Here is a 23,881-nt window from a genome sequence, read left to right as displayed (position 1 = left end):
GAGGTTATCTACTTTGGTGGCAAAAACAGGAAGGCAGATTATTATCTGAACGGCAATAGATTGGGAGAAGGGGAAGTGCAACGAGACCTGGGTGTCCTTGTGCACCAGTCGCTGAATGCAAATGGTATGTTGGCCTTCGTAGCGAGGGGGTTTGAGTACAGGAACAAGGATGTCTTGCTGCAGTTGTACAGGGCCTTGGCGAGACCACACCTTGCATATTGTGTGCAGTTTTGGTCGCCTTATCTGAGGAAGGATGTTCTTGCCATGGAGGGAGTGCAGCGAAGGTTCACCAGACTGATACCTGGGATGGCAGGAACGACGTACGAGGAGAGATTGGGTCGATTGGGCTTATACTCGCTGGAGTTTAGAAGAATGAGAGGGGATCTCATTGAAACTTATAAAATTCTAACAGGACTAGACAGACTAGATGCAGGAAGGATGTTCCCGATGGCGGGGGAGTCCAGAACCAGGGGTCAGTCTAAAGATAAGGGGTAAGCCATTTAGGACAGAGATGAGGAGGAATTTCTTCACCGAGAGTGGTGAACCTGTGGAATTCTCTACCACAGAAGGCAGTCGAGACCAATTCATTAAATATATTCAAGAAGGAGTTAGATATATTTCTTAAGGCTAAAGGGATCAAGGGATATGGGGAGAAGGCAGGGACAGGGTACGGAGTTTGGATGATCAACCATGATCTCATTGAATGGTGGAGCAGGCTCGAGGGGCCGAATGGCCTATTCCTGCTCCTATCTTCTATGTTTCTATGACTCAATGCTATGATGTCAATTGTTGATGTCTAAATTTCCAATTTTTAACGTTCTTTTTTAAAAAAAAGTGCAAGCAGTGCATTGTGACGCATTGTAAATTTAAACACAGCCAAGGACGTGTAAATTATACCAATAATAATGGCTCAAAGAGTTTTACTTTTTTTTGGTTAATTAATCAGGTCTCAGACATACTCAAAAGCCCAATGCCATGCTCAAGAGTCTCCAAACCAAACTACTGGATATTTCACACAAGTTTCTGTTTGCCCAATATAGAGAGACTACAACCTCATTCCCCATGGGACACGTTAGTTACTTAAGCTCAAAGAAGCAGAGTTTGGTAACAGCCGTAGCTTTGGGAGCTCTCCCCACACAAGTATGTGTAGGGATACTCCTGGATTTTAACCTGCTATGCAACTTACAAGCACACCCTCTTGCTTACCCACTTCCCAAGCCTTTCCAAGGATTCACCAATCAATCAAATAATTTAGCAAGTCCTACCGAAAATAAGAGAAACAGGAGGAAGGACAAAAAGGTGCCACAACTTTACAACCTTTATTTCAACTCCCAGAAATAGAGCGAAGAGAGAAGATCTTGTCATATAACCTGTTTACACCATCAGGGCGAGCACATGGGATTAGGACTACTGCTTGTGTGGAGGATAAACACCAACTGGTTGGATTGAACAGCCTGTGTGTGTTATAATTTAGGTAAGTCATCAATAATGCCTCTTCTACAATGACAGAATGCTCACATTAGTAACAATTTAGAACATTACTTATCTTCTGACCTACAGCATAAACAAGCGAGGAAGATTAGAGCACTGAAGAGAACTCAATTTTTTGGTATGAGAGTTTAAAAAAAAGAGAACCTACAGAAGGAAACACACATTCCAGTCAGGTAATATTAACCATTTCCACCATCTCCAGTATGATCCCACCACCAAACACATCTTCCCCTTTCAGCATTCCGAAGGGACCGCTCCCTCCACGACACCCTGGTCCACTCCTCAATCGCCCTAAACACCCCCTCTACTTCCCAAGGCACCTTCCTGTGCAAGCGCAGGAGATGCAACACTTGCCCTTTTACCTCCACCCTTCCCATTGTCCAGGGCCCCAAACACCCATTCCAGGTGAACCAGCGATTTATTTGTACTTCTTGCAATTTAATATACGGTATTCACTGCTCACGATGCGGTCTCCTCCACATTGGGGAGACTAAACGCAGATTGGTGACCGCTTAGCGGAACACCTCAGTTCAGTCCGTAAGCGTGACCCCGAGCTTCCGGTCGCCTGTCACTTTAATTCTCCGCTCCACTCCCACTTGGACCTCTCCGTCCTTGGCCTCTTGCACTGTTCCAACGAAGCTCAACATAAGCTCAAGGAGCAGCACCTCATCTTTCGATTCGGCACTTTACAGCCTTCTGGACTCAACATAGAGTTCAACAATTTCACACCATAACCTCTGCCTCTATTTTTTCACATGGTAGTTGTTGATTCTGCCATTCCAGTTTACACCCCTTCTAGACTCATCTTCGGTTTCTTTACTTGTCCCATTACCATCTCCTTTTGCCTTGCACCATCATCCCTTTTATCTTTTTTTAAAAAACAAGGATGATACCAGAAATGCGAGGGTATACCTACCAGGAAAGGATGAACAGGCTGGGTCTCTTTTCGCTTGAAAAAAGGCTGAGGGGTGGCCTAATGGAGGTCTTTAAAATTATGAAAGGTTTTGATATAGAGTAGATACAGAGAGAGTTTCCACTAGTGGGGAAGAGCAGAACTAAAGGCCATCAATAGAAGAGAGTCACTAATAAATCCAATCGGGAATTCAGAAGAAACTTCTTTACCCAGAGAGTGGGGAGAATGTGGAACTCGCTACCACAGGGAGTAGTTGAGGCAAATAGTATAGATGCATTTAAGGGGAGACTAGATAATCATATGAGGGAGACGGGAATAGGAGGGTTATGCTGTTAGAGTTAGATGAGGAAAGACGGGAGGAGGCTCGAGCGGAGCATAAACGCCAGCATGGACTGGTTGGGCCGAATGGCCTGTTTCTGTGCCGTATATCCTGTGTAGTCCTTTTGTCTATTAATCAATCCTGCCTGCCATCCGATCACAGACATTCCCTTTTGTTCTTTCCTCCCCTTCTCCCGGCCCCTGCTTAGAATCTGTTACATCTAACTTTTTCCAGTTTGGACAAAAGGTCAATGACCTGAAAGGTTAACTCTGTTTCTCTCTCCACAGATGCTGCCTGACCGGAGTATTTTCCGTTTTTATTTTATAGTAAAAGTATTGTATCTGTACACACTTCCTGTTGTCATACACCTGGGTAATAATGGCAGTTTAGAAGTACACATAGTGTCAGCCATGGCTCAGTGGATGGCACTCTTGCCTCAGAAGGGTGTAGGTCCAAGTCCCACTCCAGAGGCTGGAGCACAAAAAAAATAATCTAGGCTGACACTCCAGTGCAGTGCTGAGGGAGTGCCGCACTGTCGGAGGTGTCATCTTTAGGATGAGAGGTTAAACCGAGGCCCTGTCTGCCCCCTTAGGTGGACATAAAAGATACCACGGCACTATTTCAAAGAAGAGCAGAGGAGTTCTCCCCGATGTCCTGGCCAATATTTATCCCTCAATCAACATAACAAAAACAAATATCTGGCCATTATCACATTGCTGTTTGAGAGTAAATTAGCTGCAGTGTTGCCTACATTACAACAGTGACTACACTTCAAAAAGTACTTCATTGGCTGTAGAGTGCTTTGGGACATCCGGAGGTTATGAAAGTTCCAATATAAATGCAAGTCTTTCTTTTTCTTTACATGGGTCGTTTAGCTTGCTCACTTGGTGTTCCCAGCAAAGGGTACATTGTTACTAGTGCAAATTATATCTCCCACATCAGTCCTTCTAGGCGATGCTGTAAGATGACTATTTTAATTGGTCTTTAAAATTTCAAATTTAAGGCCAGCATTGTTCCTCACCTATCGGTCTCCACTGCCATTCCCCAGGCTGGCGGTTTCATGACTTGTATCCACTTCCTACCCAAAGGTCACAACCTACCCCATACCTGCTTCTTGCCCGTCATGGGTAAGGGATTAATTGCATGCAAAGCTTGGGGTGTAAGTGATGGGCAAGATGCAGCAATTTTAGTGCAAAAATATTAAGAGGCAAACCAGCAAGGGGCTGAAGAACTGCAGAAAAGCAGGACACAGGTAAGCTTGGCGCGTATGGGGGGGGGGGGGGGGGGGGGGGAGGGAAAAGAAAGGGGAAAGGAAGAAAAACAACCATTTATACAGCACCTTTCATAGTTTCAGGACACTCCAAAATGCAAAGGGTGAGTACACGCATTTAAAGTACATGCCAAGTAAAAAACCCAGCAATGTGCCAAAACATTACATCAGACCGAGTAGTATGATGCAGGTTCGTAGCTAGGTTTCCCCATACAGTGTAGTCACTGTTGTAAGATAGGAAACACAGCAGCAAGGTCCCACACAGCAGCAAGGTCCCACAAAGAGCAGTGAGAATGACCAGATAATCTGTTTTAGTGATGTTGAGGGATAAATATTGGCCAGGACACTTCTTTGAATAGCGTCATGGGAACCTCTACTTCCACTCGAAAGAGCAGACGGGGCCTCGGTTTAACGTCTCATCTGAAAGATGGCAACGCTCCCTCAGTACTGCACTGGAGTGTCAGCTAGATTGTCGGCTCAAGTCTCTGGAGCGAGACCTGAACCCACAAATATTGACTCAGAGTGCTACCCACTGAGTCATGGCCAACGCCTAAATGAATTAAAAGGCAGTCGAGGAGTGTTGTTTAAGTCATTTGAATCCTAAATTGAGATTACATCCTTGAAGTCACTCCAGTGTACCAAAGTTTCAAACAAACATTTTCTGTAATTTGTGGCAAAGTTCAGTTTTGCTGGAAGTGGTCATTGCGACAGCCACAGACAATCAATACACTCCTGAGTGACTGTTCGTGTTCTAAGGATTAATGATCGTCACAATTACAGTATATTGTGTAATAAAATCCAGCTGATTACAGGAAATGACAGGCAACACTTATATAACACTATCCACATATAACACTATCCACATGCACTGTCTGGCATCCGTCCCAAATTGGTATTGGCAAAGCTCCGGAAGCAGGTCACTTCTCTGCCTTCAGGACGCATGAAATGTTGTCTGCAGCAGACAGAAAGAGTTGTGAAAGGGAACAGAATCCTACTTTCAGTGGTAAAATATGCTGGCTACTAATCAGGGTGTAGTGGAGAGTATATTAGGTTATACAAATTTTTAATTTTTGGAGGCTACGGTATGAATGAGGATTAAACATAGATCATATATATTACAGAGTTTAATAGTCATTCATAGCTGATCCTTTTTTAAAAAAAAGTGTATAATCCATATTCACGTAAATTTCCCACTACAAACTATGCTTAACCCTCATTCATATACAGACTATACTTTCATTAAATTTACCCTTCATAAACTTTATTATTCATACAGGCTTATAATCCTAATCCTACCGCACTATCAATGGATAACTAATTATTTTTGTCTTAGTGGGCCACAGAGGTGCATACCACACAGAGTCTTGAGGGCCACAAAGTTCCCATTAATTTGCATACGTCTCAAGTTGCTGATACGAACAGATCTTGGTGCCATGATTCGGATTTACCCACCAATAAAAGGCAGAAAGCACTATAAACAGGACCAACATACGACAATGTTGGACAGGGAAAGACCCACTGGTCCCTCCAGCCGACCCCACACAATTACAATGCCTTGTGCATCACAGTATATACACTCCCCACCCCGAAAGCCATGTGATCTCCAGGGAGAGACGAAAAACCAGATTAAAAACCCAGGGCTCTTTTTGGGGGGGGGGGGGGGGGGCGGGGCGGGAAATCTGTAAAATTTCTCTTCAACCCCTTTAGGCGATCACAACTAGTCCAGGAGACCACTCTGGTCTTGATTAATACTATACAGTACTTATCTTTCACACGAGGTGATCTACACCCCAGCCAGAAATAGGTCCAGCTCTCACTTGAAGTAATTTAGCAAATCAGCGTTCACCGCACGAGTCAGCAGCCTGGTCCACAGGTCCATTATTCTTTGGGAAAAGAACCACCTCCTAACATCTTATCTAGTTATGGGCTTACATAACTTGAGATTTTGACCCCTGGTCCTCCCTAACCTATTTAATTGAATCAAACTGTCTACTCAAACAATCTATTCCCTTATCAACTTAGAAGCCGCGATCAAACTCCTAAGTCTACGCTTCTCTAAAGTGTAGAGTCCCAGCTCTGAGCCTATCTTGGTAACCAAGATGCTTTAAACTGGGAATTAATCTCGTGGCACTCCTCTGCACCCTTTCCAAAGCCGCAATATCACCCACCGTGTGAGGTGACCAAAACTGTGGATACAGTATTCGTACCAAAGCCTAACCAAGATTTTGTACAAGGACAAAATAGTACACGGTCTTATAGTCAACGGTCCTATAAATACATCTTAGCACCCTATTCGCTCTAGCTATCGGTTCACAGCATTGGCCATGAACCTTTAGAGATCTATGCCCCAGAACGTCCAGATCGCTTTCTTTTTCCACCAGCTTTCATCATTTTCCCTGAAGTATGTACGTATGTTTAGCATCCACCCTGCCCACATGCATAATACTGCACTTTTCTAAATTAAACATCATTTGCCAGTCACGAGCCTAATTCCCCAGCACATCTAGATCTGCCTGTAGTAATTCAGCATCATCTATAGTCCTAAGTCTGGCACATAACTTGTATCATTCGCAAACTTGCAAATTGTTCCTAAATACCTACACCCGAATAAAAATAGTAAACAGCAATAGTACCAACACCAATCCCTGCAGGTACCACTGGTGACCAGTCTCCAAGCAGATCCTAATCCATCGACAACCACTTTTTGCCTGCAGGCTTCCAGCCTGATCTAAATCCAGCGCAGTAGACTGCCACTAAAACTTCCACCTCAGCAGTAGATAAACCTGTTTATCTTGCAGATTATTGGAAGATCACCTATCTGGTATATAATTAATCATTTTCATTTAACTCTATGGTGGGCACATTTTCATTTTAAAACTATGGAGGGCTCATATGGTAGATAGTAATCATACCATTCACTGGGGCACAAGGACATGTGGCATAGAGACAACAGCCTGACAGTCATACAAACAGAATCATACCTTTCTGCCACTGTCCCAGACTTCATCACCATCCCTGGTTATGTTTCTGTCCCACTGGCAGGTCAGACTCACCAGAAGTGGCGGCACAGTGGTATACAGTCAGGAAGGAGTGGCCCTGGGAGTCCTCAACATTGACGCCAGACCCCATGAAGTCTCGTGGCTTTAGGTCAAGCATGGGCAAGGAAACCTCCTGCTGATTACCACCTACCGCCCTCCCTCAGCTGATGAATCAGTACTCCTCTATATTGAACACTACTTGGAAGAACCACTGAGGGTAGCAAGGGCACAGAATGTACTCTGGGTGGGAGACTTCAATGTCCATCGCCAAGAGTGGCTCGGTAGCACCACTACTGACAGAGTCATAGCTGCCAGACTGGGCCTGGGACAAGTGGTGAGAGAACCAACATGAGGGATAAACCTACTTGACCTCGTCCTCACCAATCTACCTGTCGCCGATGTACCTGACCATGACAGTATTGGTAGCAGTGACCACCACACAGTCCTTGTGGAGACTAAGTCCTGTCTTCACACTGAGGACACCCTCCATCATGTTGTGTGGCACTACCACCATGCTAAATGGGACAGATTTAGAACAGAGCTAGCAGTTCAAAACTGGGCATCCACGAGGCACTGTGGGCCATCAGCAGCAGGATTGTATGCCACCACAATCTAACTTCATGATCCGGCATATCCCTCACTCTACCATTATCATCAAGCCAGGGGACCAACCCTGGTTCAATAAGAAGTGCAGAAGAGCACGCCAGGAGCAGCATCGGGCATACCTAAAAATGAGGGGCTAACCTGGGGAAGCTGCAACACAGGACTACATGAATGCTAAACAAGGGAAACAGCATGCTATAGACAGAGCAAAACGATCCCACAATCAACGGATCTGATCAAAGCTCTGCAGTCCTGCCACATCCAGTCGGGAGGAGGCGGCTCCAGGAATATCCCCATCCTCAATGATGGCAGAGCCTAGAATGCGAGTGCAAAAGACAAGGCTAAAGCATCTGCATCCATCTTCAGCCAGAAGTGCCGAGTGGATGATCCATCTCAGCCCCCTCCCGAGGTCCCCACTGGCACAGAAGCCAGTCTTCAGCCAATTCGATTCGCTCCACGTGATATCAAGAAACAGCTAAGTGCACGGGATACAACAAAGACTGTGGTCCCCGATAATATCCCGGCTATCGTGAAGACTTGTGCTCCAGAATTAGCCGTGCCTCTCGCCAAGCTGTTCCAGTACAGCTATAACACTGGCATCTACCCGACAACGTGGAAAACTGCCCAGGTATGTCCTGCCCACAAAAAACAGGACAAATCCAATCTGGCCACTTACCACCCCATCAGTCTACTCTCAATCATCAGCAAAGTGATGGAAGGTGCCATCGACAGTGCTGTCAAGTGGCACTTACTCACCAATAACCTGCTCACTGATGCTCAGTTTGGGTTCCACCAGAACCACTCAGCTCCTGACCTCATTACAGCCTTGGTCCAAACATGGACAAAAGAGCTGAATTCCAGAGGTGAGGTGAGAGTTAATGTCCTTGACATCAAGGAGCCCTAGTAAAATTGAAGTCAATGGGAAACAGGGGAAAGACTCTCCACTGGCTGGAGTCATACCTAGCATAAAGGAAGATGGTTGTGGTTGCTGGAGGCCAATCATCTCAGCCCCAAGACATCGCGGCAAGAGTTCCTCAGGACAGTGTCCTAGGCCCAACCATCATCAGCTGCTTCATCAATGACCTTCCCTCCATCATAAGGTCAGAAGTGGGGATGTTTGCTGATGATTGCAGTGTTCAGTTCCATTCGCAACTCCTCACATAATGAAGCAGTCCATGCCCACATGCAGCAAGACCTGGACGACATTCAGGCTTGGGCTGATAAGTGGCAAGTAACATACACGCCAGACAAGTGCCAGGCAATGATTATCTCCAACAAGCGAGAGTCTAACCATCACCCCTTGACATTCAACAGCATTACCATCACCGAATCCCAACAACATCCTGGGGGGGGGGGGGGGGGGGTCACCATTGATCAGAAATTTAACTGGACCAGCCACATAAATACTGTGGCAACAAGAGCAGGTCAGAGGCTAGGTAATCTGCGACGAGTGTCTCGCCTCCTGACTCCCCAAAGCGTTTCCACCATCTACAAGGCACAAGTCAGGAGTGTGATGGAATACTCTCCACTTGCCTGGATGAGTGCAGCTCCAACAACACTCAAGAAGCTCAACACCATCCAGGACAAAGCAGCCCGCTCGATTGGCACCCCATCTACCACCTTCAACATTCACTTCCTCCACCACCGGTGTACCGTGACTGCAGTGTGTACCATCTACAAGATGCACTGCAGCAACTCGCCAAGGCTTCTTCAACAGCACCTCCCAAACCCACGACCGCTACCACCTAGAAGGACAAGGGCAACAGGCGCATGGGAACACCATCACCTTCAAGTTCCCCTCCAAGTCACACCATCCTGACTTGGAAATATATCGCCATTCCTGCATAGTCACTGGGTCAAAATACTGGAACTCCCTCCCTAACAGCACTGAGAGAGTACCTTCACCACGCGGACTGCAGTGGTTCAGGGCAGCAGCTCACCACCACCTTATCAAGGGCAATAAATGCTGGCCTTGCCAGCGACGTCCACAACCCAGGAACGAATAAAAAAAAGATGCATGTGCACCTACAAAGCTGGGTGGGAATGCAAGTTGTGAGGAGGATGCAAAGGGGCTTTAAGGGGTTACAGATAGGCTAAGTGAGTGGACAAGAACATGGCAAATGGAATATAATGTGGAGAAATGTGAAGTTAGCGACTTTGGTAGGAAAAATAGAAAAGCAGAGTATTTTTTAAATGTTGGTGTTCAGAGGAACCTGGGTGTCCTTGTACACGAATCACTGAAAGTTAACATGCAGGTACAGCAAGCAATTAGGAAAGCAAATGGTATGTTGGCCTTTATTACAAGAGGATTTGAGTATAAGAGTAAAGACATCTTACTGCAATTATATAGGGCCCTGATGAGACCACACCTGGAGTATTGTGTACAGTTTTAGTCTCCTTACCTAAGGAAGGATATACTTGCCATAGAGGGAGTGCAACGAAGGTTCATCAGACTTAGTTCTGGGATTTGTGGGGGGGAATAGTCCTCTGAGAGATGGAGTAGACTAGGCCTATATTCTCTGGAGTTTAGAAGAATGAGAGATGATCTCATTGAAACATACAAAATTCTTACAGGGCTTGACAGGGTAGATGCGGGGAGGATATTTCCCCTGGCTGGGGAGTCTAGAACCAGGGGTCACAGTCTCAGAATAAGGGGTCAGCCATTTAGGGCTGAGATGAGAAGAAATTTCTTCACTCAAGAGGGTGGTGAATCTTTGGAATTCTCTACCCCAGAGGGCTGTGGAAGCTCAGACGTTGAACATATTCAAGACAGAGATCGATAGATTTTTGCATGTTAAGGTAATCTAGGGATATGGGGATAGTGCAAGAAAATGGAGTGGCGATAGAAGATCAGCCATGATCTTATTGAATGGCAGAGCAGGCTCAAGGGGCCGAATGGCCTACTCCTATTTCTTATGTTCTGAGCTCCTTGGTAGAAAGCAGAAAACTAGTCAGTACACAGCTAACAGGTGGAAGCACTCATTCCAACAGGCCACAGTTGCGATCCAAGAGCAATAGGCTTGAAGCCATTGAGAAGTCCTGCTTTAGCGGTTTGTTACTTGACCAATTACTGCTGTTGTCATAGCATGGAAGTTAATTGTACAGTGCTATAATTCCATATTAGACTGGTAAGCAAGTTATTTGTGCTCGCTCTGGTGCACACACCCTGTAGGTAGGAGTCACCATACAGGAGTAGGAGTGTATTTACACTAATAATCAGCTTGTTTTACCTTCTCGATTAATTAAACAAATATTTTCTAAAAGCAGTATATTTAACAAGCTTTTTGACTTTCGTAAAAATCTGGTACTGACAATTATTGCAAGGCAAACTTAACCAGACGCTACAAACAGTAGTTACACTGCTCACCATATGCATTACAAATATTTCAAGAAGTACAAGTAAGGCCTCACTGGCAATACCAGTTAAGTATTTCTTACAAGTACAGTATTGCACTTTGTTACAACATATGGGAAGGGACTATTTTGGAACTCCATACTTTAATTTCAATAAATATGAGATCCTATCATATATAATCAGGCCCCAAGAATAAAATCACACCAACAAAGTCAAATCAAGCTATGGATGGGTAGTAACCAATAGACCGAAAATAATTCTGGAAAACACTGCCTAGCTGAAAGGCACATTCAATATGCTGCACCACAGACCAGCAATTGGCACTTGATTTGACAAGCAACACTGCAGGCACAGTATCTCACCCACCTTGCTGGAGGCAAGGAGGACGAAACCAGTAGAGATTCCATTTCAATTCGGACACCACCACCTGGCTAACGACTAACATTGGTTGTAGCTTTGAAAAAAAGTTGTTACTAATATCACACGAATCCCCTCAGCCACATTATGACCACACAAAAACACAGCGAAAATTGGGATTACAATAAAAGTGATACATGAAAATAAACACATTACCAGCCTAATACTGTAAATGGCAATTCAATCACTTTAATTAACACAGACAAACAATATGCTTGGGCGAGGCTCCCACCCCTTTTTTTAGCCGCTTCAGTTGGCGCCTGCAAACAAGTTTCTGGTTACCTTGACACTGAGAGGGGTTAGTAAGAAAACACTTCCTGGTTTACATAACTTAAGTCAATCACCTTTTAAACAAAAAACACAACGAAAAATAAACGTCGTGGCAGCTGACATGGTTTAAACTAGCGGGGGAGGGAGGGAAAGTTTTAAGAAAAATAATCTAGATCACAAGCTGGCCTACTGCTGGAAGAGGAACCAACCTCTCTCCTCTTGAATCTCCATACTGCCTCGAGAAATGCGAGTGAGATTATTGTTGTTGGTCCCTTCGAAGAAATGTCGGGTTTTAAATGTTTTTTTAAAAAACCACACACACAGCCAAAACGCCAATTTCTCACATTGACTGCAGCTCAGGTCATGTTGTTCTCAGGTAACTTGCCCAGACACAGCAGCCTGTACATTTAAACCACCTCTCGCTGCTGATTGGCTCCCACCCTCGCATCACCAACCGCCCACTGCCGGAGCTGCGTCACAAGCTGGGGCTGTCTCCCCCCCCAAATATTATTTTCCCCTATCCACCGCCCATCAAGTATAAACCACCATGGCTGCAATATTTGATCCAGTAGATTATTTTAATTGGTACGTTTTTTATTTATTGAAACGTTTTTTCCAACTCCTCCTCCGCCTCCCTGATAGTTTGATTGACGTCATCACGGTCGTCAAGGGGGAAAAAAAAGCCTCTTCTCGCTCATCACCGCCACACAAAGTAGTTCCTGTCAAAATCGGAAAGTGAAAAATTGTTTTTTTTTAAAAAAAACACTTGGAAAACGGATTACGTTCATTTTCGAAAAGAGCTTACACGTGCAGGGAGGGACCGATAAGCGGGGGTTGAGGGGGACAATGTGGTATTTGGGGCCGAGTTGGTGCGACGTAGGTTTTGAATTGCGGAGGGATACGCGGCGGAGGGAATGAGTTCCGGGCGGTGAGCCTGTCGCCGGCATTTACTAAAGGCGGACAAGGAACCGGCATTTTAGCTCCAGCCGCACAGCCTGCGCTTGAGCCATCTTTATACACGGGTTTTTTTTTTCTATCTCGAGCGCTGAAGCATTCGCATTTTTCTTTTTTTGTCCCCCATTTTTTTCCCTTCCAATGATGCCTGGTTATGATAGAGGTGACCGTAATCGAGAGCGTGGCGGGTAAGTGTGTTTTTTTAAAAACATATTTTTTAAAAATCGACTCAATGAGGAAGGGAGGGCGGAAAAAAAAAGCCGGTTCCGTTTTGATGGCTCGGAAAAATGCCGGGCGAGAGAGAAAGAGCGGCTGCCATGTGGTCGTTTTTTTCATAAAACTGGCTGGTATTTATTGTGTGCGTCGTTGTAACCGCGAAAATAAAAACTTAAAAAAAATATTTTGAGGATATTTGTGAAAAAAATTGGGAATTTGATGAAACCTTATTTTGTTCCCCCATTTTCAATTTGAACATTGGTCCAGTTCGTAAATTTTTTTAATCTTGCAACGAAATAAATGTTAGTTTTAACAATTTTATCTTTTTTTTCGATTCTCCATTTGACCTCGTGTCGCAGGTTTCTTCCTTGTACTGCTGTATCTAAAATGGCCGGGGGATGGAGAGGGGCAGAAAATGGCTCTTAAGCCACCTGGTGAAGGGCTCACTGTGTTTCCCTGAGTGATGTCAGGTCTTTGTACCGGTCTGCTTTGCTGTTTTTTTTAAGTGTTAATTTTAAATGTGTTAATTTTTAAGGTTCGGCTCGAGTGGACCCCGCTTCGGTGGCAGCAGAAACGCGCCTCCTCCCGGTAGGAAGTTCGGGCAACCGGGGGAGAAACTGAGGAAAAGAAAATGGGACATGGAAGAGCTGCCCAAATTCGAGAAGAACTTCTACGTCGAGCACATGGACGTGGTGAACCGGACTATGGTACATAAGGCGTTGAAATAAATTGGCAACTCAGTGCCCGTTAGTTAGTACCGGAAGAAGGAAATGACAGTCGCTGTATTTAAAAGTTCATTTGCAGCTACGGGGGTTTTAAGGGGAAAGTCATTTTTTTTTCTTTAAAATCAGGAGGGAATGTGAAGTGGAGAATGTAAGATGTTGCTATGACGCACGTGCTTGTGGGTGATGGGTTATTCTAGGTGTGCCAATACCGGTGATTCATTCTTGTTAGTCAGGGATGGACCGTCGACTTTCCCCGCCCATTGTAATCTATATGACTGAGCAGACAAGTGTTTCCTTAAGTCTAGTGCACTATAGTTAGCATTCTGATCTAATGTTTGGTTTCCCCCTGGTGGACATGTCTCTTAACGGTTCAGGGTGAGTCACTGGACCAAAAATCTAGTGTTTTCAATGAGGAAGTGAAGTATTCGTCACAAAATGCCAGTAGTGGGGTTTTTTAACTTGCCATTTGTTTGATTTCTTGGGTTGACTGGCATGAACTTCACTTGGTCAAAGGCAGTTTCCAGTTTTTCAATTTTAATAGTTTATGGCCATGCACACTACATCTAATGCAAATTGATATGGGTGGCTCTGTATTGATAGTTAAAGTAGAATTTTTAAATGGTAATTTAAAAAAATGTATCTAACACTTAACCATTGATGCAACAGGAAGTTGAACAGTACAGAAGAAGCAAAGAAATCACAGTAAAAGGACTTGGGTGCCCTAAACCAGTTTTCAACTTTGTTGAAGCAAATTTTCCAAGTAAGTATATGGAATACAAATGCATTATAGCAACTGTAACTAAATATCTAGATTTTGGTTAACTTTGTAGCAAATATCCTAGTTGCAGCGAAACATCCCTTTACACTACTAGAACTGAGTTATCCTTGTGGTCAATGTTAATTGCATACATTATGAACTGTTTACTTTAGTTTTGGTGATGCTATGGAGTATAAAATAAGATGGCATTAGTGTAAGCCCTTGATCTGATGTGATTACTGCTGCAATCTCAAAACTCCAATGAGTAGCTATGCCATAAGGTTCCACATTCAATCCACTGCACTGAGATTAAGTTGGTCATCAAGATATGATTGAGTTGCATGTAGCACTGTACTCCAGCAAGGGATAAATGTTAGTGATGGTGGGGGGGGGGGGGGGACTAGTCCAAACTGGAGTAACTGGATTCTAGTTTGGGGGGGGTGCCTAATTGTATACAGTGGGTTAATTTAATGGAAGATTCTGAAGTTCATTCCCAGGGACACAGCCTACTAGTTTTAAATGCAGAGTCTGTTGTGATTCTCCTGGGAGCATTTTCTACTGTTGCTGTACAACATACATCCATCTTTCAAAATGGATGATCAGCCATGATCATCTTGAATGGCCTACTCCTGCTCCTATCTTCTATGTTAAAATCTAATTCAGTAAATGTATTGAGAAGGGTAGTCATGTCAATTTTCTTAGCTGCCTTGGAGAGACACCTCTCCTGTATACTGGAGCAACTCTGTAGGGAATGATGGGCAGGGAGGGAACACCAAACTATCCTGGATCATTCTGGAGCTACCAGAAGCTAGGAAACAACTATAGGCTGCTGTATCAGCTGCTTTAAAGTTCTGTCCCATGGTGCTACTCTTGAATGTTGTCATGTCAACAAAGCAGCTTGGGCAGCAAACCTGAGAAAATTAACAGGCAATTAAAATTTTCCTGAGAAAGCATAGTTAAAAGTTTTTTCCTCATTATCTGACCAATTTTACTGTTGCAGTTAAAACTTTCACCTAAAAAAAACCTTCTCCTCCCTTCCACAGCATATGTATTGGATGTTCTAATGCAGCAGAATTTCACAGAACCAACTGCTATTCAGGCTCAAGGTTGGCCTGTTGCACTTAGTGGCAAGGACATGGTTGGAATTGCACAGACTGGATCTGGTAAAACACTTGCCGTAAGTATAACTAGCTGTAATTTTGAGGTACTCGTGCACTCAGCTTGCCTGAACCAGAATGTTTTGGGTTCATGCCCAACGCCAGCACTTAAGCTCATACCCTAGACTGCTGCTTCAGTGCAGTACTGAGGCAGTGCTGCATTGTTACAAGTGCAATCTTTTGGATGTGACATTAAGCTAAGGCCCCCATCTGTCCTTGTAGCATTTCTCTAGAGCAATGGAGTTCTTGATGCTGGCCAGAACTTATTGCTCAACTAGTGTCACTAAACAGATTTTCTGGTTTGTCTCATTGTGTATGGGACCTGGCTGTCTCCAAATTGGCTACTTTGTTTGCCTACATAACAGCAATTACTGTTTCCAAAAAGTATTTTTGACTACAGCATTTTGGGACATCCAGAGAAATGTGTAAGGCACTGAGGAAGTTTTTCTAATTTGCTTTCAAGTGTAGTGACTTGTGTATCAGACTGCATAAATCACTGGTGTTGCCTAAAGGATTTTTGTCATACTGTATTGTTTGGATTGACCCTGATATATTTTACAAAGTGTGAATTTAATGTTGCCCCTAAGTGACCAATTGTGAATTCTTAATGGTATAGATGACTATTTTGAAACTTTCTCTCCATCTGCCCCTCCAATTTCTGAGCTATATAATTAAACTTTTTGACAATTGTATTAACTGTTCTCTCTCTTTGCAGTACTTGTTGCCTGCCATTGTTCACATAAATCACCAGCCTTTCCTGGAACGTGGAGATGGCCCCATAGTAAGTTGCATGCTACTTTACTTGTATTGCAAGAATTGCTAGCAGATTGAAATTTGACATTAATTTATAAACACTTTTTTTTTAGTGTCTGGTTCTGGCACCAACCAGAGAGCTGGCTCAACAAGTACAACATGTGGCACATGATTATGGAAGAGTGTCCCGTCTAAAATCTACATGTATTTATGGAGGAGCACCAAAGGGCCCACAAATTCGGGATCTTGAAAGAGGTATTGTTTGCTATGTCTTCAATGTAATAAAACTGAATGTCAGTAATGCTCTTACTAAATCAGTGGCTTAACTATCTTCTATGCTGTAGGTGTGGAAATCTGCATTGCAACACCTGGTAGATTGATAGACTTTTTGGAAGCTGGCAAGACAAATCTCAGGAGATGCACATATCTGGTACTTGATGAGGCAGACCGAATGCTTGACATGGGCTTTGAACCACAGATCAGGAAAATTGTTGAACAAATCCGGGTAAGTGACAAATTTTATTTTGAAATTACTTTTTTCTTCCTTTACCCACAACTTAAATGTTTGCCATAGATTGTTCAAAATGTCCGACTAATTAATCTGTTCAAAGCTGAGCCATTTTGAAGCTAGTTACAAATGTCTTTCTGTTGCAATTCATTAGTTGCCCAGGAGTGTCACTATAGAGCAGGAAGTTTGGAAAAGCAGGTTACAGTTAGCTGTTTGTATCAAAAGCAGATCCTGTTTAGACTAATGCCTGGGTTGGGGATGTGGGTTAATATATAACTAGGAAATTAATTTCCTGGGATGTGCTTGAGGTGCATTGTGTATTTTTGGCCATCTCCCCTCGTGGACCAGTTCTTGTGTATAACAATTTCTTTCCTCAATAGCCTGACAGACAGACCTTGATGTGGAGTGCAACTTGGCCCAAAGAAGTTCGACAGTTGGCTGAAGACTTTTTGAAGGAATATGTTCAGATTAACATTGGCGCATTGGAACTTAGTGCCAATCACAACATCCTGCAGATTATAGATGTGTGCCAAGAGGTTGAGAAAGATGACAAGTAAGTGAGATTTAGAGTAGTAATTTTAGGACCCATGATTGCCAGGTATTGATGAGTATATGTCTTTCCTCCTGCCCCCCCCCCCCCCTCTACATTGCACCACTTCTGTTCTAAAGGGAAGCCTAGGACTTTTCTTAGGATTTTACTTAATGCATATACTGGAATTTGATGTCTCGTTTGCTGTTGCAGCCTAATGGCTGTTTTATTTTGGAAACCATTTTACAGATGGAGCACTTGCCTTCCCAGTCTATATTGTGGTTTCTGGAGTCAAGTCCAAGCCTACGTAGTTGCTCCCCATCAGTGAAACTACTGGAGTAGCCTAGCAGTAAGAGCCCAGACTTGAGCATCTGTGATTTGTAATTTTTTTTTCCCTTTGATGCTATTTCTTCCTCCACAAAAGGAGTACTTTGGAAGTATTCCAGGAGTATGAGTACCCCATGCCCATAAATTTTGAATGTGATCTTGAACCCATGACATCAATGAGATTCATGGGGTTCCTGAAGTTAAGTTCATTCTATTCCATTTTTCTCCAGTAATGGCACTATCTTTTGAGTAAGGAGCCCTGACACAGTTTGAAGAACATAGCTAGATGTTCTTGTTTCTAGTACACCATTTAATTACCTTCAAATTGTATCTTCTGGTTGACTATAGATGGTGAGTGTCAAATAGTGAGCTGTGGAGCTGGCTTTATAGCTAAGCTTCACCTGGTCATGCATCTAAACTTTCCAGGTCATTGGAGCAAAGGAAAAGCCTGCAGTCCAATGATTTATGGTCGGTTGCTCTGGCTATCCACTAACTCGGTGGCAATTGGATATTCAAGATATGCTTCTGGCCTGTCTTGGGGAAGTTATGCTACACATTGAGAATTTTTTATTTCCAAGAGCCTTTGATTAAACTACAGAATTCTCTTCAGTCTGCTTATGTCTAAATCTCTATACTTTAAACTGCAATAGTGCCAAAAATTTATTGCTGCTTTGTAAACTTCTAGGTTGCTGAGGTTGATGGAGGAAATAATGAGTGAAAAAGAAAACAAAACTATAATTTTTGTGGAGACTAAACGGAGATGTGATGAGCTTACAAGGCGAATGAGGAGAGATGGGTAAGCAGTTAATCTTTAAACTTGCCAGCATGTGTTAATCACTTGATACAGGCTATTCTGTAATTGGTATCTTTGTCAAATATCAAAATACTGAGCTAAAGTGTCACTTGAGATGTATTCTGCCTGTCCTTGCTCAAACCTCTTGTCTGAACAGATGTTTGGGTTATTTTCATGAAATTGAGTAGATAGCTGTTCAAGCTTCCTTTTGCAAATATGCTGTCCATTTGGGACTAGTGCCAATTTGAATTACTCTAATGGATTTGTTTTCTGTGTAGAAAAATAGCTATTTGCAAATGTACAAATGTTATAATGAATTAGTGGGGGGTTCAAAATACAAACTAGATGTACCTAATTTTTTAATAAAGTCCAAATGTCATGCAGCTTGGACATTATGCACACTAGCTGTTCAGTAGCCTCCAGCATTTTGGAATCTGGAAAGTCTCCATGGTGGAGCAGCATGAAATAAGCAGCCAGTCACTAGATATGGTGTGTCTGCTAGTGCACCACAGCTACTGACTGTTCCTGAGTCCCCAAATTATGGCTGACTGGTTATCAACATGAAAAAGCTAACCAAGCTTAACCTTGCATCACAAGACTTTGAATTGAGACCAATTAAAATTGAGTGCTAAGTTACCACCTTACTTAATTCAAATGACCAGATAATGTCTCAGTCCAAAAAAGGCTTTGAATTCAAGTGTTGTATACACTATTGTTACAGCTGCATGCCACACTCTTCCTATCTATGCATTTAGCTCAATTTAATTGGCAGGATAATACAGACCTAGCATAGAAAAAGATTTCTGCCAATTGCTGTGACTTACCAAGCATCTCTAACTTGTTTATAGCTTGTACAGTTCAATGAAATCTACCTGCCTGGAAAATGGATTTAAATTGTTTGCAGGATGAGTAACTTTGTTTATAGTTTTACCTTATTATGCACTTAATTTTAAGTGTCTTTCTAGATTTATCAGATATTTCAAAGTATGTCATAGTAATCTGTTTCCTGTTGTAGATGGCCAGCAATGTGTATTCATGGTGACAAGAGTCAGCCAGAGCGTGACTGGGTTCTAAATGGTAAGTAGTGCTCTAGCTTGAACTCAAATCGCGAGTTTCTAAGTGTGCATGATCTTAACTTTTTTTTCCCCTATTTTTTCCAATAGAGTTTCGGTCAGGCAAAGCACCAATCCTTATTGCTACAGATGTTGCATCCAGAGGTTTAGGTTAGTAATGCCAATTCAACTTCTGCCTGTTCCCCATTTTATTCAAATTTAAAGAAAGTATATCATTGCTTTCTTTAACATTTCTTTGCGTTTTTTTTCTAAGTTGTGTAAAGGTGCAGTCTTTGTGGCAGGGCCTAGGCATGACAGTTCGAGGACTCGAAGGGGAAGGAGGACTAATCGATGTGATCGGCTGGCAGCTACCCAGTCGAGTACAGAGATGCTGAGCAGAGAGCATTGTGTGCCAGTAATCTTCAAAAGGCGGAATGGTCAACATTAACCCGCCACCCTAAAATCTGTTCTCGCCCTGGATGACGTGAAGCACTTACCACTCCTCATTCATTAAATCTTTGGTTCATTTGTTTACTTATATTCACTCAGCATTATGCCCTAGTTTTTTTTTTTTCCCCCCCTTTAGTTAGCTAAATTTTAACTTTTTTGTAGCAAGGTTACCAAAATAGTGGTGTGCCGAACAAGTGTCTCATGTTAAACTTTGTTCAATGCTTCATGTTTGTTTTTTTAATGGAGAGAGCAGCGTTAACATCAGTAAGATTCTCTTTTTCAGAAATTGGTGGTGAGTACTGGCACAAGTTAGTGAAAGATTGGTAGAATCCCAGCTTTAGACAACACTGATCTAGCAGTGTAATGCCCTCATAATTTCTGAAGTTCCTCCCTCACCTAATGCACATTAGTCATGTCAGGACCTGCCAAACAGAGACATTTTCTCAAGTGAACACTGGCTTCTTAGAAGTGCTTGCCTAGACAAGATGTCAAAAGGAAAACTGAGTAGGGGGAGGTATTGGGGATATAGGTGTCCATTGGGCTTTGTTTAATTGTAGTCTATTTTGGTCTTGGCAAGACGTGCAGTGTGGCCTGAATCCTGAGCTTCTCATGAATGTGTAGGAAGGACCTTGCCTGACTGTTCTAAGGTCCTGAATGGCACATGAAGAGGCAACAATGTACAAAGTGGCCCCAACTGTGTAGAAGCATCCGGATGTCACTTGATAACATGTGGGAAGTTCGCTGACTTGGGAATGGACTAGTGAATGCATACTCCCAATGGTAAGATCTCAAAGTATCTCTAAAATTTTGGGTTTTTTTTTTTTATATAAGGGGAGTGTGCATTGTTTTCTCTTCCCACAGTAGTATTCCCACAGGATTTGAACTAAGGGTTGTTTTAACATTTGCTTTACAGTCATGATGCTGCAGCTGGTTGCTCACTTGCTAACTTCTGTTTTTGATCTGACTGTTGTGGTGTGCATAATTTGCACCTGCTTTTGCAACACTGCAACACTTTACAGATGTTGAAGATGTGAAATTTGTCATCAATTATGACTACCCTAACTCCTCTGAAGACTATATTCACCGCATTGGGCGAACTGCCCGCAGTTCCAAAACTGGCACAGCTTACACGTTCTTTACTCCTGGCAACATAAAGCAAGCAAATGACCTTATCTCTGTGCTTCGTGAGGCAAATCAGGCTATCAACCCAAAGCTAATTCAGATGGTAGAAGACAGAGGTTCAGGTAACTACTTGGCAAGAAGTTTGCATTTAAGTAAAATTTATAATCTGTAAACTTAAACTTTGACTAAACTGGGATTTCAAAAGCACCCTTCATTTTTACATCATGCTTTTATTGTAGAAAATGTAAATCATAAGTTGGTTGAGGGGGGTGAGGAAGATGAATGTCAAGCCAGAGATTAGACGAGGTGACCAAAAGCTTGGTCAGAAGTGGGTTTTAAAGTAGATGGGGGAAGCAGAAGTTTAGGGAGGAAAATTGAGTGGACCTCCAGTGGCTGAAAACATAGCTGCCACTGATGAGGGGGAAAAGGGTGGTGGGGTGATGCACAAGCAGCTGGAGACATGAAATGAGATTACTGGGCTTGAGATGGTTGGAGACAGTGGATGGGTACGGTCAAGGAGCAATTTAACGCAGGATAAGAATGTCAAACTGAGGCATTGGGGAACTAGGAACTAATGTAGGGCATAAAGGGTGGGTGGAGTTTGTGTGTGTGACTTGGAGGGTGGGATGTAAATAGGTTTTTTGATGCATTTGACATTGAGGATGAGAGACCAGCCAGATCAGCTGAGATGGGGGCCAGGTGCAGGCAGTTAAACATGGCTTTTATGGGAAGGGTAGTGACATGGATGCTAAAGTTTGGGTTGTGCTGGACGCCATGGTTGTGTAATGATTCAGCCTGGAGATGGTAGGTGGGGAGGGGGCAGTTGGTGAAGCATGAAGTTTGATTTCATAAGTAATCTGCATGCAAGATTGTGCACAAGGTCCCAAATGTTGGTCACTTTGTAATTGTACTAATGTGTTTTTTTTTTTTTAAAACAGGTCGTTCCAGGGGTAGGGGTGGCTATAAAGATGATCGCCGTGATGACAGAAGAGACAGATTCTCTGGTTCCAACAGGGGTGGGGGTTATAATGGTTTTAGGAATAGGGATGGCTTGGACAGGGCATATGGACCAGGAAGCCGGGAGAATGGCTTTAATTCACAAAGTTACACCTCAGCCAGCCAAAATGCCTTTGGTTCTGGGAAATTCGGCTCCACGAACAGTTTTGCAAGTCTATCTCGGTTTGGAAATTCCTCCAGTTATCCAGGATCTGTGAGCCAGGGAGCTAGTGCATATGGCAGTCAGAGTCAAAATGGTTACAAGGCTGTCGGTGGCAAAGTCCAGCAGTTTGGAAGTAGTCAAGCCATGCAGAGCAATGGCATTGGTCAACAGCAGTCTGTGGGAGCTCCGTATCAGTATCCACCCCCACCTTTGATGGGAATGGGTTTCCAGACACAGACTGGTTACCCTATGCCTCTTGCGTATGGAGCAATGCAGAAGTAACTTATTGAACTAGATGTTGAGTTTTTTCATTCTCTTCTGACTTGTACTGTAACTTTTTGTTTTGAGGAGAGGATGAGAAAGTTCTTTAATATTAGAAACCATTGATATTCCAGGAAAGACTGCAGTGCAGCAGTAGGATTGGTGCACTTTCCCCACTATTTAATTTTTTTTTGTTACTTTACATTCCTTGGAAATTTTTTGTTAGTGTTTTTCTATTAGAATGGCAGATTAATATTATACAAGTTTAACTTATGCATAAAGTACCACAGCGTATGTAAAGATGCATGTCCTTCCAATAAGGAAGTTTGAAAGTCTTGGAGTTCTGTATGTATGTAACTGCCAAAGTGTCATTTTAAATAAAAATAAAAAAATATTTGGATTCCTTTGGCTTATAATTGAGCATGACTAATGCACTTCAGTTTATACACTCTTGGTTAATTGCATGTCCTGAACTAGTAGTTGGCACCCTAATTTGTAGTTAGGTGATTCTAGTTCTGAACAGTTGCTTGCATAGTAAATGCACAGTACCTTGGAGGTCAATGTTTAGGCTAAAGTTAGTGGTCACAATTTAATACTGGTTCTAAAAGGCTGCTTCAGTGCCTGTATTGTAAGGCCATTGTACAATTAAGGGTACACTAATATATATTTTGAAGTAATTCCTCCTCCCTTGGATTAAATTGTAGAATGCTCTGATCAGACCACATTTCTGAAGCTTCCTTGAACTGCCTTCAGGGCCCTGGAGTCAGTTGAAGGAAACTTTAGAAATGTGCCTTTTCAGATTTGCAAATTGAACCTTCTTAAAACATAAAGCTTAGACCAAGAAAAGGTCCTTCACCCTCCTCAATCCTGTTCATTCCACAAATAATACAATCTACTATATCGAATCTATTTCTACTTAATCTTCTGAATAAATACTAATTTAGACCCAAGAACAATCCACCAAAAGATCAGAATATTCATTCAATTCTGGCCTCCGAGAAAACAACCCCCACCTTGGCCTCGGCAACCATTGCATCCTTTACCATTTCCTACAGCTATCTTAAATGCAAACCACAATTTCTAACCCCTTTTTTTGAGGGGGTAATCAACAGGAGTATGTTCCACATGTCTACTACTGAAGAAAGTCTTATAAGTATAGTTTCACTTGATTAATTTAAAAACCTGTCTGCTAGTTTTGTGCTTGCAGTCCAATTCAAGCAATCTACTCTACTAAAAATATTTCCATTTACATAGTGCCTTTCATGACCACTGGACACCCAAAGCACTTTTCCAAAAGTACCTCGTTGGTTGTAGTGTAGTCACTGTTGTAATGTAGGAAACACAGCAGCTAATTTACACAGCAGCTAATTTTCACAGCAAATGCCCACTAGATGAAAGTTAACTGAAATAACAGGAAACACTGGAAACTCAGCAGGCCAAGC

At 42.9% G+C, this 23,881-nt stretch overlaps 2 protein-coding genes across 8 annotated transcripts in view; one reads left to right on the top strand and one right to left on the bottom strand.

The window, feature by feature from the left end:
* The window catches only part of LOC147102934 (centrosomal protein of 95 kDa-like), a 50,529-nt gene extending 38,425 nt beyond the window's left edge, over window positions 1–12,104 (bottom strand). For 4 of the 7 annotated variants that reach the window (XM_085963880.1, XM_085963884.1, XM_085963885.1 and 1 more), the window contains exon 1: window positions 11,886–12,098. In XM_085963880.1, the coding sequence (XP_085820006.1) occupies window positions 11,886–11,907 (22 nt within the window). In that variant the 5' untranslated portion in view covers window positions 11,908–12,098. Of the gene's footprint in view, window positions 1–11,885 lie in introns of all 7 variants that reach the window. The other 3 variants (XM_085963887.1, XM_085963883.1, XM_085963881.1) reach the window with 3 other exon arrangements.
* A 531-nt stretch (window positions 12,105–12,635) lies between these two features.
* ddx5 (DEAD (Asp-Glu-Ala-Asp) box helicase 5) lies at window positions 12,636–22,839 on the top strand. The gene is made up of 13 exons (XM_085963888.1): window positions 12,636–12,818; window positions 13,382–13,553; window positions 14,238–14,331; window positions 15,372–15,505; window positions 16,201–16,266; window positions 16,352–16,493; window positions 16,583–16,743; window positions 17,127–17,299; window positions 18,288–18,398; window positions 19,411–19,472; window positions 19,559–19,618; window positions 20,917–21,141; window positions 21,958–22,839. The coding sequence occupies exons 1-13, from the start codon at window positions 12,772–12,774 to the stop codon at window positions 22,458–22,460; spliced, it is 1,950 nt and encodes a 649-aa protein (XP_085820014.1). The 5' UTR covers window positions 12,636–12,771; the 3' UTR covers window positions 22,461–22,839.
* Window positions 22,840–23,881: the final 1,042 nt, after the last annotated feature.

The sequence above is a fragment of the Somniosus microcephalus genome, chromosome 21 (genome assembly GCF_052327205.1).
Source record: "Somniosus microcephalus isolate GS21.2 chromosome 21, FLI_Smic_1.0, whole genome shotgun sequence".
Classification (NCBI taxonomy): Eukaryota; Metazoa; Chordata; class Chondrichthyes; order Squaliformes; family Somniosidae; genus Somniosus; species Somniosus microcephalus.
Note: the sequence above shows the minus strand (reverse complement) of the source record. Positions and strands in the feature narration are given on the sequence as shown.